Source organism: Geotrypetes seraphini, chromosome 12 (assembly GCF_902459505.1).
Source record: "Geotrypetes seraphini chromosome 12, aGeoSer1.1, whole genome shotgun sequence".
NCBI lineage: Eukaryota > Metazoa > Chordata > Amphibia > Gymnophiona > Dermophiidae > Geotrypetes > Geotrypetes seraphini.
Window position 1 is genome coordinate 15105116 of NC_047095.1, and position 12895 is coordinate 15118010.

Here is a 12895-nt window from a genome sequence, read left to right on the forward strand (position 1 = left end):
GTAAATAAAGTCTGCAGAAGCGTACCACCTCCACCTGCTGAAGACTGAGAGCAGACTGATTGTACTTGGGGACTTCATAGCTCACTTATACTACAAGCAAAAGTTTTGTTTCTCAGTCTCTACCTTCTGGTAGAGGTGCACTATAACCCATCAGTGCTGTGCCGGTCTGGCATGATAAAGAAACAGATTATTAGCAAGTGCCTTCCCTGTATCACTGCTGTATTGTAGTGATATAAATGAAAAGTTGTGTTCCTTAATGTTCATCTGCTAGAAGAGGACCATAAACCCAGGTGTTTGGACCCACCTAGCAAGACAAGGAATGCAGAGCTACACATCTACATCAAGACAGAAGTGCCAGACTTACACACTTTAAACAGTAGAGGCTGTGTATCCAAATCCAAATCATGTACATTCATTTAGGGCATCCTGAAAATCAATCAGGCTTCAAGACTGAGTTGAAAAACCTATTACACTCCCCCAGCAGGAAGTCATTTCTAGGTCATTTTCCAAGTGTCAATATCCCAAGCAGTAAGAAGCTCAATTGGCAAAACAAAAATGGCTATTCTCTAGGCTTCTAAAGAAAGGATGGATATACAGTCAAACCTCGGTTTGCGAGTAACGCGGATGAGCAAAACACTTGAGAAACTTTAACTTGCAAACTGAGCGTTGACTCGATATGCAAGCCTTACCCCACCCCGGGAACCAGCTTTGCTTCTCCCCTGAGACCACCGGTACTGCTCTCTCCCTTCACAACCGAGATTGCCTCCCTCCTCCCTCCACTGACCAGCCATGTGCTTACCTTAACATCTGTGCAGCGGTGCTGAAAATGCCTGCCACTGTTTCTATGCTGGGCTGCTACAGGGCTCAAGGCCTTCTGGCTCTCACCCACTCCGAGATTCTCGGAGCTCTATGGCCTATGGGGAACTTTGCTTTGAGGAACGAGTTGCCATTATGGCCTATGGGGAACTTTGCTTTGATATACGAGTACTTTGGATTATGAGCATGCTTCTGGAATGAATTATGCTCGCAAACCAAGTTACCACTATACATCTTTCTGTATAGAAGACCAAACCACACCTCAAGTTGATTTTAGATTAAAGTGCCTGGATTAAGAATTTACAAGGCCACAGTATCACTGAAGTCTTACTACTAGATCATTACCTGTGCAATAATAGAGAGAATCCCCAAGACTGCTATAAATGCAGCAACACTTTCAGGTGAGAAATCCATAATCTAAAAGGAGGAAAAGGGAATACTCATGTCAGGTCTAATAAACTGATTAAAAAAAGACAAATATGACAATACCACCTGAAATTAATCTGGAAAAATAAAGTCTACCATAGGCTCAGGACACAGTTTAAATGTATTATATCAAATGAAGTTTATTGTATATACTTGAATATAAGCTAAGAACTTGCGGCAGTCATTCAGCTAGCGTCTCTTCGCTGAGCAGAAATGTGGAAAGATCACTCTTGCTCAGTTCACCGCTGGACCACCAGGTCTTACTGCAGGCTCAGTGGAGACCTGCAAGGCATTGGGAGGGAGGGAGAGGGCTGGATGCAGAGCCTGACATGGCAGGGGAGGGAGTGAGGGAGAGGGGCTGGGTGTAGAGAAGGGCAGGACACTTGAATATTAAACTACTCCCCCCAGGCTTATATATAGTGAGACCAACAGGTCAAAAGAGTCCTGTAGTGGATACACATGTGCATTTGCCAATAGTATCACTTCTATGGTTGCTGTCATAGATCCTAGAACTTGGAGTTAGTGCCACACTGTAGGGGCTGCCATGGCCAGAATGTCTGCTATTTGCTCACAAATCTTCTGTTTGCATGCCTCTGGAAGATAGACATGGCCTTCTACTATGTTGAAAAGAACTCCAAAATACCTGAGAGACTGGGTTAGTACCAGGTGGCTCTTTCAAAAATTCATAATCCAACTCAGGTTCTGTAAGACCTGGATCATCTGTGTTACTGCCTTCTCTCCCTCCGCTTGGGACTTTGATAAGCCAATCATCCAGGTACCTGTAACCCCACTTTGTGGAGGTGCACCACTGCCACCACCATAACTTTGGTGAATGTGTGAGATGCCATTGGAAGTCTGAAGAGAAGTGCTGATATAACTGGTAATGTCTTGGCAGCACATGGAACCTTAAAAACTTCCTGTGCTCTAGAAAAATAGGAATGTGAAGGTAGGCCTTCATCAAATCTAGGAAGGCCAGGAATACCCCAGTGCTACAACTGTAATAATGATGGTTCCCATATTGAATCGTGGGATTTTCAAAGCCACACTGATGGACTTGCGGTCCAAAATAGGCCTCCAACTGTCCAATCATTTCTTGGGCACTACAAAGTATATGGAATATCTGCCCAAGCCCAATTCTTCGGGTGTTATGGATTCTATGGCTTGAATGACCATAGCCTTTGCACTGTAGAAAGAACTTTGTTCACTTTCTCCGGCCTGCTTGCCAGGTAGTTTACAACCAAGTCTAGTAAAGGATGGGTGAATTTGAGGTTGCAGCCCCCTCAAATGATATCTAGCACCCATCTGTCCACAGTTATTTGCTCCCAGGCCTCAATAATAGTCCGATAGCCATCACCTGATTTTTGGGAGGGATGCTGTGGCTCTGGAGACATTGTGCCTTTTTAGTGGTTGTCACTGGGTGAGAACTAGAGGACTGAGGCCTCCTGGCCCCTGTGAATCTCTGACGGGATCCTTGATAGGGTCTCTGAGTCGAGGCTTCTCCTTAATACTCACAAAAATAGCGTGAGCCTCAAAAATTAGATCATCCAGCCCCTATAGGGGGCCTTGGTCTACTGTCTGGTAAAGAACTTGGGTGACGATATGCCACATCTGCCATAAGATCATCCAGCCCTTTTCCAAACATTTGCCCTTTGAAGGGGAGTTTACTGAGTGTAGCTTTAGAAGCCGAGTCTCCTGCCCACTGCCTGATCCAGAGCATTCTATGGGCTGAGACAAAATAAGCAGAGACTTTGCTCATAACTGTGATGATATATAGTGAATCAGCTATATAATCCATACCAGATACTATAAGCGAAGGGAAAGGGTTGGCATTCCCTGAGGGAGTCCAACGAAAATTGTTATGGCAGGCACGTGCCACAAATGAGGCCACCACCGATGCTTTAATTCCCCAAGGCTAAGGCCTCAAACTGTCTCTTAGGAATCACATCCATTCTACAATCCTGTGCATCCTTCAGAACTACGCCTCCCTAACTCTGTGTAAATAATTGCTGATATTCCTGAGTCATGGGATTGAACCTAGATATGGTCTTAGCTACCTTTAAGGGACCTTCAGAAGCATCACAAGGCTCTGTGACTAGGACACCAATGTCAGGGATACCAGGGAAAGGCTATAGGCTGAGAGGTGGATGGGGATTCTAGATTTAGTTCAAGGATTCTTAATAATCTCCAGCAATGCTGTGGAGTTGAACAGGCAGCGCACAGATGGGTCCTCTCCTTGATCAAGTGCTACCACTGGCCTCCTGACTACCAGACCCTAGCTGGGACCCAACGTCTCCCAAGACTGAAGCAAACTCCAAAAATACAAAAAAAGGGATTTTTGGAAGAGGGAGATCCTCAGGGCAACCTTGGAAATTCCAAAAAAGCAGTTTCAGTACCCCCCACCCCTCTGATTTTTCCAAAGTCTATATTCACTGTGACTTGCTGTAAAGATGCCTCTGCTCATGTGTGTAGTTGGACCTTGGGGAAGGATACTGCTCAGCTCCCAAATTCCGAAATCTTCGGGCTGCCAGCTGGAGCGAGACCAGGCTGGACCCCCCCCCACCAAACTGCGCATGTGACAAGGGGAGGCGACACGTAGCTGGCATGAAATTCCCCCATAAGGATCACTACAGATGCCAAATCAGCCTGTGCCCAAGATACTGAAAAAAATCAGGGGGCGAGCTAGCTTTGAGGGGAACAGTCCCCAAGCTCCTAAAATATTAAGCAGGCTGGCTAAAAGGTACAACAGAGGGATTGGTCTACCAACTGCAGACACCAAGTCTGCTTCTTCTCCCAGAAAGAGTTACCCCAGAAATATTGGGACCTCTGGAGTACCAAAAGCCTCCAAAATTTCGAAGGGGAAAAAAAAAGTTTTAAACAGAGCAGAAAGACACATACCTTACTGCAAGCAAGCAGAAGGAAAAACTGAAGGGCAGAATGGGACGATTTGTCACAGTCGTTTCATCGTGGGACATTTCATTGCAGCCGCAGGACCTACTCTGGGACCAGATTCCCTGACAGACTAAACACCACCCTCCGAGTGATTCTTGTTTAACACCTGTAGCAAACCCACCAACCCATGTCTAACCTCCAATCATATTTAACAGCAGCGGTTGAATACAAGATAGGGAGGAGAGGGGGAGGAATCTGCTGCGGACAGTTCACAGACAAGGAGAGGGGGAGGGAAGAATTTTGGGGAGGTTGGGGGGGGCTTCGCCCCTCCAAATGCTGAATCCTTATGCACACTCGCTTCAGGAATGGGATGATTCATTGCAGCCATTCAACACTAAAATGGCTGTACTAAATTGTCCTAGACCCAGTGAAGGGGGCAGCACATTCCACTGAGGAAGGAGGAGGAGTTAAAAACTGTGATTGATATCTTTTGCAAAGCATGCAGGTTTGGATTCACCACCTATTTGTCCAAAATGACACACCTATTACACTAGATACCATTATTAAAATGGACTTGGGAAAATCCACAGCTTATTCCTAGCATAAGCAGCATAAAATCTGTTTTACTCTCTCAGGATCTTACCAGGTATTTGTGACCTGGATTAGCCACTGTTGGAAAGAGGATACTGGGCCTGATGGACCTTCTTCAGTCTGCCCTAGTAGGGCAAAGCTTATGGGAGTGTGTGGTGAAGTGGTTAAAGCTACAGCCTCAGCACCCTGGGGATGTGGGTTCAAGCCCACGCTGCTTTTTGTGACTCTGGGCAAGTCACTTAATCCCCCCATTGCTCCAGGTACATTAGACAGATTGTGAGCCTGACAGGACAAACAGGGGAAAATGCTTGAGTACCTGATAAATTCATGTAAAACCATTCTGAGCTCTCCTGGGAGAACAGTATAGAAAATCGAATAAATAAATAAATGTTCTTATGGTTTTTTGGTTGGTTGGGTTTTTACATTTTGGGTCTCTCTGATTTTCAATGTGGATTGTAATCCACATAAAATTTTAGACTGGTGGAAGAGAAATGGACTGAAATAAACTAAGCTACTCCTCTATACCATACAGGCCTCTATAAGGCTATAACTAAGCTTGCTGCAAAAGTTGCTGATACCTACAAGAAAAATAAATCAGTTGCAGAACAATATTACTAATATTGGATCTTGCAGATCTCTATATCTGCTTTTTCATTATCTTCTAGGAGGTGCAGGTCAAAAATTTTATTGGGGTTTTTTTCCCCCCATTTTAGTACAATTTAGAAAGCGTGCATGCTCTTTCTGAATATTGCTTAGTTTCCAAAACAGGTTTTGGATCATAAATGACAGAAAATGTCATTGACGTTTCCCATGCCATTTCAAACAAATGCATATCTATTGTCTTCCTGTCATAGTACTGCTAAGTTTTGCATTTGCTGTAGAAGTGGATAAAGGCTCTTCCTTCCTGGCCTTAGTTAAAGTGCTTAACAGATACTGCTCCAACACACAACTGCTCTAGATAGGCGGCCATCTCAATCACAAAATCAGTGAACAAGAGCTCCTCAGATGGAAGATACATATTATTGTTGATGTGGGTAGGGATCTGAAGGAAGACCTGGGGACTCCTAATCTGAAAAGACCTCTAATTCTTCCTCAGAGTCAGATTCGTAATGGTACACTAAGGAGATGTTCAGGTCTGTGTATCTTAAATTATACAGTATAATCTCGTTATAACAGACTTCAAGGGACCTGGAAAAGCAGTACGTTATATCCAGAGTTGCATTTTTTAAAAACTTTATTTAGATCAACTTGAAACAACGTACCATCAATGAACAACAGTCACTGCACAAGCATATCAGCAACATTAATAAGAAATCTCATCAAAACATTGGTATGGCACGAAATGATTGCAAAACCAGAACACTAAAAGATGTTCTAAAGCATTATGTCATACTGGAAAGAAAAATACTCTTGTCATTTTCTTCTGGGCTGCATTTTGATATTATATCACCGGCACGCCACGTACCTTGTAGGCGGAGCCTGTATGTCTGTTATAACCGAACAAAACTATAGCTAAAAATGGCTCTGGGGACCAAATTGTTTGTCCGCTATATGTAAAAGTCAGTGATTTTCTGCATGTTCATAAAGGCGTCTGCCTTAGAAGGCTTCCTGGCACACTAGCTAGGTTTACTCCAGGACTGGATTGATACACTAGTATAAATGACCAAATATGATCAGTGAAAATTAATGGCAGAGTATTATACAAATATAAATCAAGTCTATATTGAACTGCCTTAAACCTGATTAGAGGCACCAGTAAGCTAAAATAAGTGCTCAGAGCTTACAGTACATGTGATGCACAGGCCTCTGTATTCTTCCTCAAACAGTAAAGAATCCCATTAACTATTAGGATCTATAGCTTATTCATCTATCAAGTATACTGACATTTCAAATTAACTTTAAAACAACAATACTTTGTTATGAGAAAAAAAGAAACTGTTCAGTTATTTTTAAAAAACTGTTACCTGACGGAGGTATAAGAAGAAGCTGGAATACTGGCCTGCTTCAGGGAGGTAAGAGAGGAAAACTGTAATGCAGATTAGCAGTACTATAGAGTCCTGACCCACTTTCTTTAGCGACTAAAATTAAAAAACAGCAACAAGTCAGTAATATCCATTTTTGAAGTTACGTGTAGAATAAATTTAATCAACTCATTTCATAAGCAACAAGAATCTGTAAACCAATAACAGTCTGATTCAATAAGGTCAATTTTGATATGGATGTACAACCTCTTAGAAATAACTTAAAACAATGCCAAACTATTCCCCTTTTGTTTTTTGTCATTTGACAAATTTCATTTAATCTCTTCAAAGCCCTTTTACTAAGCTGCATTAAGTAGCATTAATTACCACACAGTGGACATTAGTGAGGACCCATGCTACTAACATCTATGAGTCAAAACCATCTATTGCAGTAAAAATCATGTGTTAGCTCCTTACTGTGGGCAGGGGCAGTGAGAGAGCATAACAGGGTTGAGTGGAGGGTGGCCTGTTACAGCAGTACAAAGAAAGAACGAGTGGGAAAGAACACGTCAACCTTAAGACAATCTTTTATTTCTATAAATTCAAGTTTCAAGTTTTCAAGTTTAATAAAATTTTGATTTGATCGCAAAATCTTACTTCAATGCGATTTACAAAAACTGTTAAAAATTGGGGTAACATACTAAGAATAATACATTACTTGGACAATTGATTTACACAACTATATACCAGCCAAACACAAGGAAAAAATAAAATGGATTAAATACAATTTATAAAGTAAATCAAACAGGGTAGGATATTGAAACAAAAGGATAGGTAAAAGATTACCTGCTCGATTTTACTTATAGCTCTTTCTATTTAAAAAAAAAAAAGTCTTGGGGGTATATAAAATGCATGTAACTCAGTTAAAAGCTTCCTTAAAAAGCCAACTTTTTAGTAGGTTTTTAAATTTACCAAGCAATTTTTCATCCCTTATATTAGCTGGGAGGGAATTCCAGATTTGAGGGGCTGTGACAGAAAAGATCGTAGAGTCATCCTAGAGTAGATGACTCTTAGCGAAGGGATTAGGAGTGATTTCTCTTCTGATCTTAAAGATCTTATAGGAGTATAGGGAATTAAAAGTTTTTCTAAAAACACAGGGACTTTGTTTGTTAACACATGAAAACACATGTATAAAAGTCCTTTAGACATGATGTCCTATATAAAAAGGATCCAGTTGATGACCCAACATGGTCTGTGTTTCAGTCCCCAGGTGAAGGCCTGCCTCAGGGGTGTGTCTATTGGTCCACTAGGTGCTGGGAATACAAACTAAAACAACCTTTAAAAAGACTAAACATATGCGATGCTCGTAGAAAAAACACAATCAACAGGGTACACACGAGTCTCCTGCCTGCTGATTGAGTTTTTTGAGTTTTTCTATGAGCATCGCATATGTTTAAAGAATTGCAGGGGCAGTACTTCCCAGTTTGGCAAAGGAAGATAGTCCATATTCTACTAGGCTCAATAAATGTGATGTTGGTGGTGTCTCTCCTGGGCAGAGGACAAAGTAGCTTCCCAATAGCTTTGCAGCACACCTTTTATAACTATTTGTACCCTGGTTGAGAACAGCTGGTCTAAACCATTTAGTTCTCTTGTCTCAAAGATACAACTAGAGGGAAAAAACACAAGCAAATCATCATTATAGAAACATGATGGCAGATAAAAGCCACATGGCCCATCTGCAGCATCCACTATCTCCTACTCTCCCTAAGAGATCCCAGGTGCCTATCCCAAGGTAACAAATGTACTTACTGCAAATGGATCAGCTTGTTCCCAAGAGATTGGAGCTCCCCAGGATGCTGGTCTCATCTTCTCTGGCAAGGACTCAGGTACAGCCACAAGGATAAAACAGATATCCAGCATAGCAATAGCTGTAGCCAAAACGACCACCAAATTATTGCCGTATTCCCGACTCAAGTAGGCCCCAATAGCAGGGCTGGTAACTAAGCTTGCTGCAAAAGTTGCTGATACCTACAAGAAAAATAAATCCGTTTCAGAACAATATTACTAATATTGGATCTTGCAGATCTCTATATCTGCTTTTTCATTATCTTCTAGGAGGTGCAGGTCTCGGCTGCCGAGAGTCCACCGCCCTGACGCAGCCTTTTACAGCGAAACGTTGGCGGGAATGGACCTGTGAGGACAGCAAATTTGTTATTGAGACTTTTAAACTTCTGAACCAGTCCCTGCCTAAGCTAAATTACAGTTTTTGACCATTTACTGTTGTGAGCCAGTGCTATTTAGGCAGGAGGGAGAGGGAGGTCGAAGAGGTTGTTTCCCTTTCTAGTGCAGCTGATAAGCAGACTGCTGGTAGTGCACGGGGATCTGAGGCCTCTTCACTTATAAACGAAACGACTTAGTTCATACTTTATTTGGTTTAGAGATCGGGTTAGTATATTGAACACTGACCATTGGTCCATATTCTAACAGACAGTGTATTTCACAGAGAGTTATTATATTTTGAGGACCCAATACATACCCTGGCGTAAAATATAGGCTTGATGATACCTATAAAAGTTTGGAAAATTTATCCCACCCTCCACAATTGATTTTTGTAAAGATACTAAGGCAATTCTAGGCATTTTACCCAGCCAAATAAATTTTGTAAGAATACTATTTAATTTTTTATAAAAGGACCCCTGAAAAAAAACTGGTATCATACTCATTTGATAACAAACCACAGGCAATATCATCATTTTAATAGTTTGGACTCTCCCCCACCAAGAAAGATGTAAAGAATTCCATTGCTCGCACATTTCTGTTACTTTTTTTAATAAAAATTTTTCATTCTCCTTCATTGTGTCTTCTTGTGTGTTTTTTATTCTAATACCTAAATATTTTAATCCATCTTCTTTCCATACAAATGAGAATGAATCAAATAATCCTTTAGTACAATGCACATTGAGTGGAAGAATTTCTGACTTGCTCCAATTTATCTTATATCCTGAAAACTTTCCAAATTTCTCTATCAATTCAAGTAAGCATGAAATGGTAGTTTCTGGATTCCTCAAATAAAGCAGTATATCATCTGCATTAGCAGAGATTTTATATTCCCAATCTGCATGAGGAATACCCTGTATCCCCTTTGCCTGTTGAATGGCTAATAACAAGGGTTCTAAAACAATATTAAAAAGCAAAGGAGATAAGGGACAACCTTGTCTAACCCCCCTCTGCAAATTAAAACGCTCTGATAAATTATTATTAATGTATAATCTTGCACCAGGGGAGCTATACAACATCTGAATCATTTGTATAAATCCTGAACCTATACCAAACCAATCTAATGCCTGATACATGAAAGTTCATTCAACTCGATCAAAGGCTTTCTCCGCATTCAAAGAGACAGAGAAAGCCGGATCATTCATGTTTTTTGTTAAATTTAGCATATAAAAAGCCAATCTAGTATTGTTAGAAGAATGTCTCTTAGCAACAAATCCTGTTTGGTTCATATCAATAATAAAAGGGAGAGCCTTAGCCAATCGTAAAGCTAATATCTTAGCTAAAAGTTTTCAATCAACATTGATTAGCGAGATAGGCCTGTAGTTTGAAACCAAAGTGGGATCTTTGTTTGGCTTTGGCAAAACAATTGTTAATGATTCTGCCATAGTACCTGTAATGCAACCTTTAGTCAGTTGAAACTGATATAAATTTAATAAATAGGGTAAAAGGATACTTTGAAATGATTTATAAAACTGTACTGTAAAACCATCACCATCTGGAGCGGATCCAACTCTAAGAGACTTCAATGCTGTTTCTAATTCTTTTAGTAATATAGGGCTCCTCTAAACTTCTTTTTATATGTTCAGGAACCTTTGGTCCAATAATTAGATTCAAAAATTCTAAACCATCTTTTTCCCTATCTCCATAAGGCTCAGAAGAATATAAGTCTTTATAAAAATTTAGAAATTGTCTTAAAATATTTTCAATTTCAGTATGCGTTTCTCCATTTTCATCCTTTATTGCAATAATTTTTGTTCTTCTTTTCTTTGCTTTAAGATAATTTGCCAATAATCTTCCCGCCTTATTTGAGTTTCCATAATACTAAGTTTGTTGGAAAAACAAATCTTTCCTTACAAATTTAGAAGATATCTCATTATATTTGCCTTTTGCTTTTAATAAAGCCTGTAGAGTATTTTGCTCCCATTTATCAACTAATTTATTTTCCAAATGTTTAATTTCTTTTTCCAAATTATAAAATTGTTTTTTAAGTTGTTTTCTAATATATGCCGAATATGAAATAATATTACCTCTCATGGTAGCCTCAAATGCATCCCATAACATTTCTATGTTAATATCATCTGAAGTATTAAGTTGGAAAAATTCAATCATTTTTAGTTTAAATTCTTCAAGGAAATTTGAATCCGCAATCAAAGTATTATCAAATCTCCAAACAGACTTACAATAATCTTCCTCATCAAACTGAAATTCAATCCATACACCACCATGATCAGATAAAATGATAGGATCTATGGTGGCTTTTGTCACTTTCTAAACTATTTGATTCGAGACAAAAATATAATCTATTCTTGAAAAAGAATTATGGACCTGTGAACAAAAGGAAAATTCCCGATCATTAAAATGAAGTATACGCCATATATCTATTAAATTACAAGATTGTGCCAAATTGTCTAACCCTAATGACTTCATAATTTTACTTGGTTTTTTTTATCCATTAATGGATCCATTATAGCATCGAAATCTCCAGCCACTATTAGATTAGAAGTAGCCAGTGGGAGTAGTAATTGTTTTAGATTCTTAAAAAATTCCATTTGATTCGTATTCGGGGCATACACATTGAACAGGTCCAGGGTAGTATTTCCCATGCTCATTTTTACATGAACCCACCTACCTAAAGGATCCGAATCAATCAGCTGAAAATTGGCTGTACATTTTTTATTTATTAATATTGCAACCCCCAACTTTCTTGCCAACTGCAGGGGCAAAAAAATTTAATCGAACCCAACCCCCTTCCAATTTTCTTGATTCCATCATTGATAGGTGCGTCTCCTGAATAAAATACAAATCAGCATTTTGCTGTTTTAGGAAAGCTAACATTTTTTTCCTTTTTATTTGATGGTTAAGGCCACTGACATTCAATGAAAATCTCCATCTACTTCCAAATGTATAGTCCACCAATTATATTTAAATTTATTAAATTTAATATAATTAGATACCATTACACAGATAATAACTAATGAAAAATTAGATTGATCTTCTTAAATCCCATTATTCCCTATCCTCCCAACCCTGATTCTGAAAAAAAACCCTCCCTTTTCCCTCCCCCACTTTCCACATAAATTGATTGCCTTGGAACACACATAGGATTAGTAATCACAGTACCCCCCAGGCAACATTCCATCACTTCTTTCTCTTACAATATTTGAAAATATTAGATTTATTCATAATGCATTATGAAACAAGTAATCCCACAATAATCTCTTGTAATAATGTAGTCCTAATTATTTATAGTTTAGAAGATTTTCATAAAACCCATTTTAAAAATTTTCCAATTAAATCAAGTTTTCCAAATCATATCTTATCATTACCATAAATATTTTACAATCTTTTGCAAAAGAAGAAATGATATATATAATCTTTATTATATAGACAATAGTCATAAAACCCTTAAAAACTTTCATCATAAAAACTATTTCATTTTTACATGCCTATCAAATTAACATTGACATTAAATCAATTTACTTTTACCATTTAGTAAAATCTTACTCAGTAGAAATCAAGTCTGAATTTATAGAACCTTTAAAATCAAAGATAAGAATCATCTTTCTTATTAAACAATTCATAATTCCAAAAAATAGCATATGAATTTTTTTTCTAATATCCTGTAAGTAAAATTAATCATCTCTATAGAACAACTTCATATAACAGAATTCAACTTCAAATGTATACATTGTCAAGTTCAAAATATCAATAAAGAAATTAAAAAAAAATAAATAAATAATTCATATTTTCAAAATTTCTTGTATATCCTTTTAAGTTTTACCATGACCATCCCAAAATGCAGAAATATTGACTCCTTTTTCCCTTTTGACTATTCCACTGACTTTTTCAACACACATTAGACCATCATTTTCCTTCAATAATATATATTTCATTAAAATAAAGTTACCATCCATCTAAATCATTACTATAAATAA

The 12895-nt window shown here is 38.7% G+C and overlaps 1 protein-coding gene across 2 annotated transcripts in view; it reads right to left on the minus strand.

Moving 5' to 3' along the window:
- MFSD14A (major facilitator superfamily domain containing 14A) overlaps positions 1–12895 on the minus strand; it is an 83843-nt gene that overhangs the window by 18089 nt on the left and 52859 nt on the right. For both annotated transcript variants that reach the window (XM_033916599.1, XM_033916598.1), the window contains exons 6-8: positions 8493–8711; positions 6687–6800; positions 1162–1233 (exon numbers count right to left, since the gene is read on the minus strand). In XM_033916599.1, the coding sequence (XP_033772490.1) occupies positions 1162–1233; positions 6687–6800; positions 8493–8711 (405 nt within the window). The remainder of the gene's footprint in view (positions 1–1161; positions 1234–6686; positions 6801–8492; positions 8712–12895) is intronic.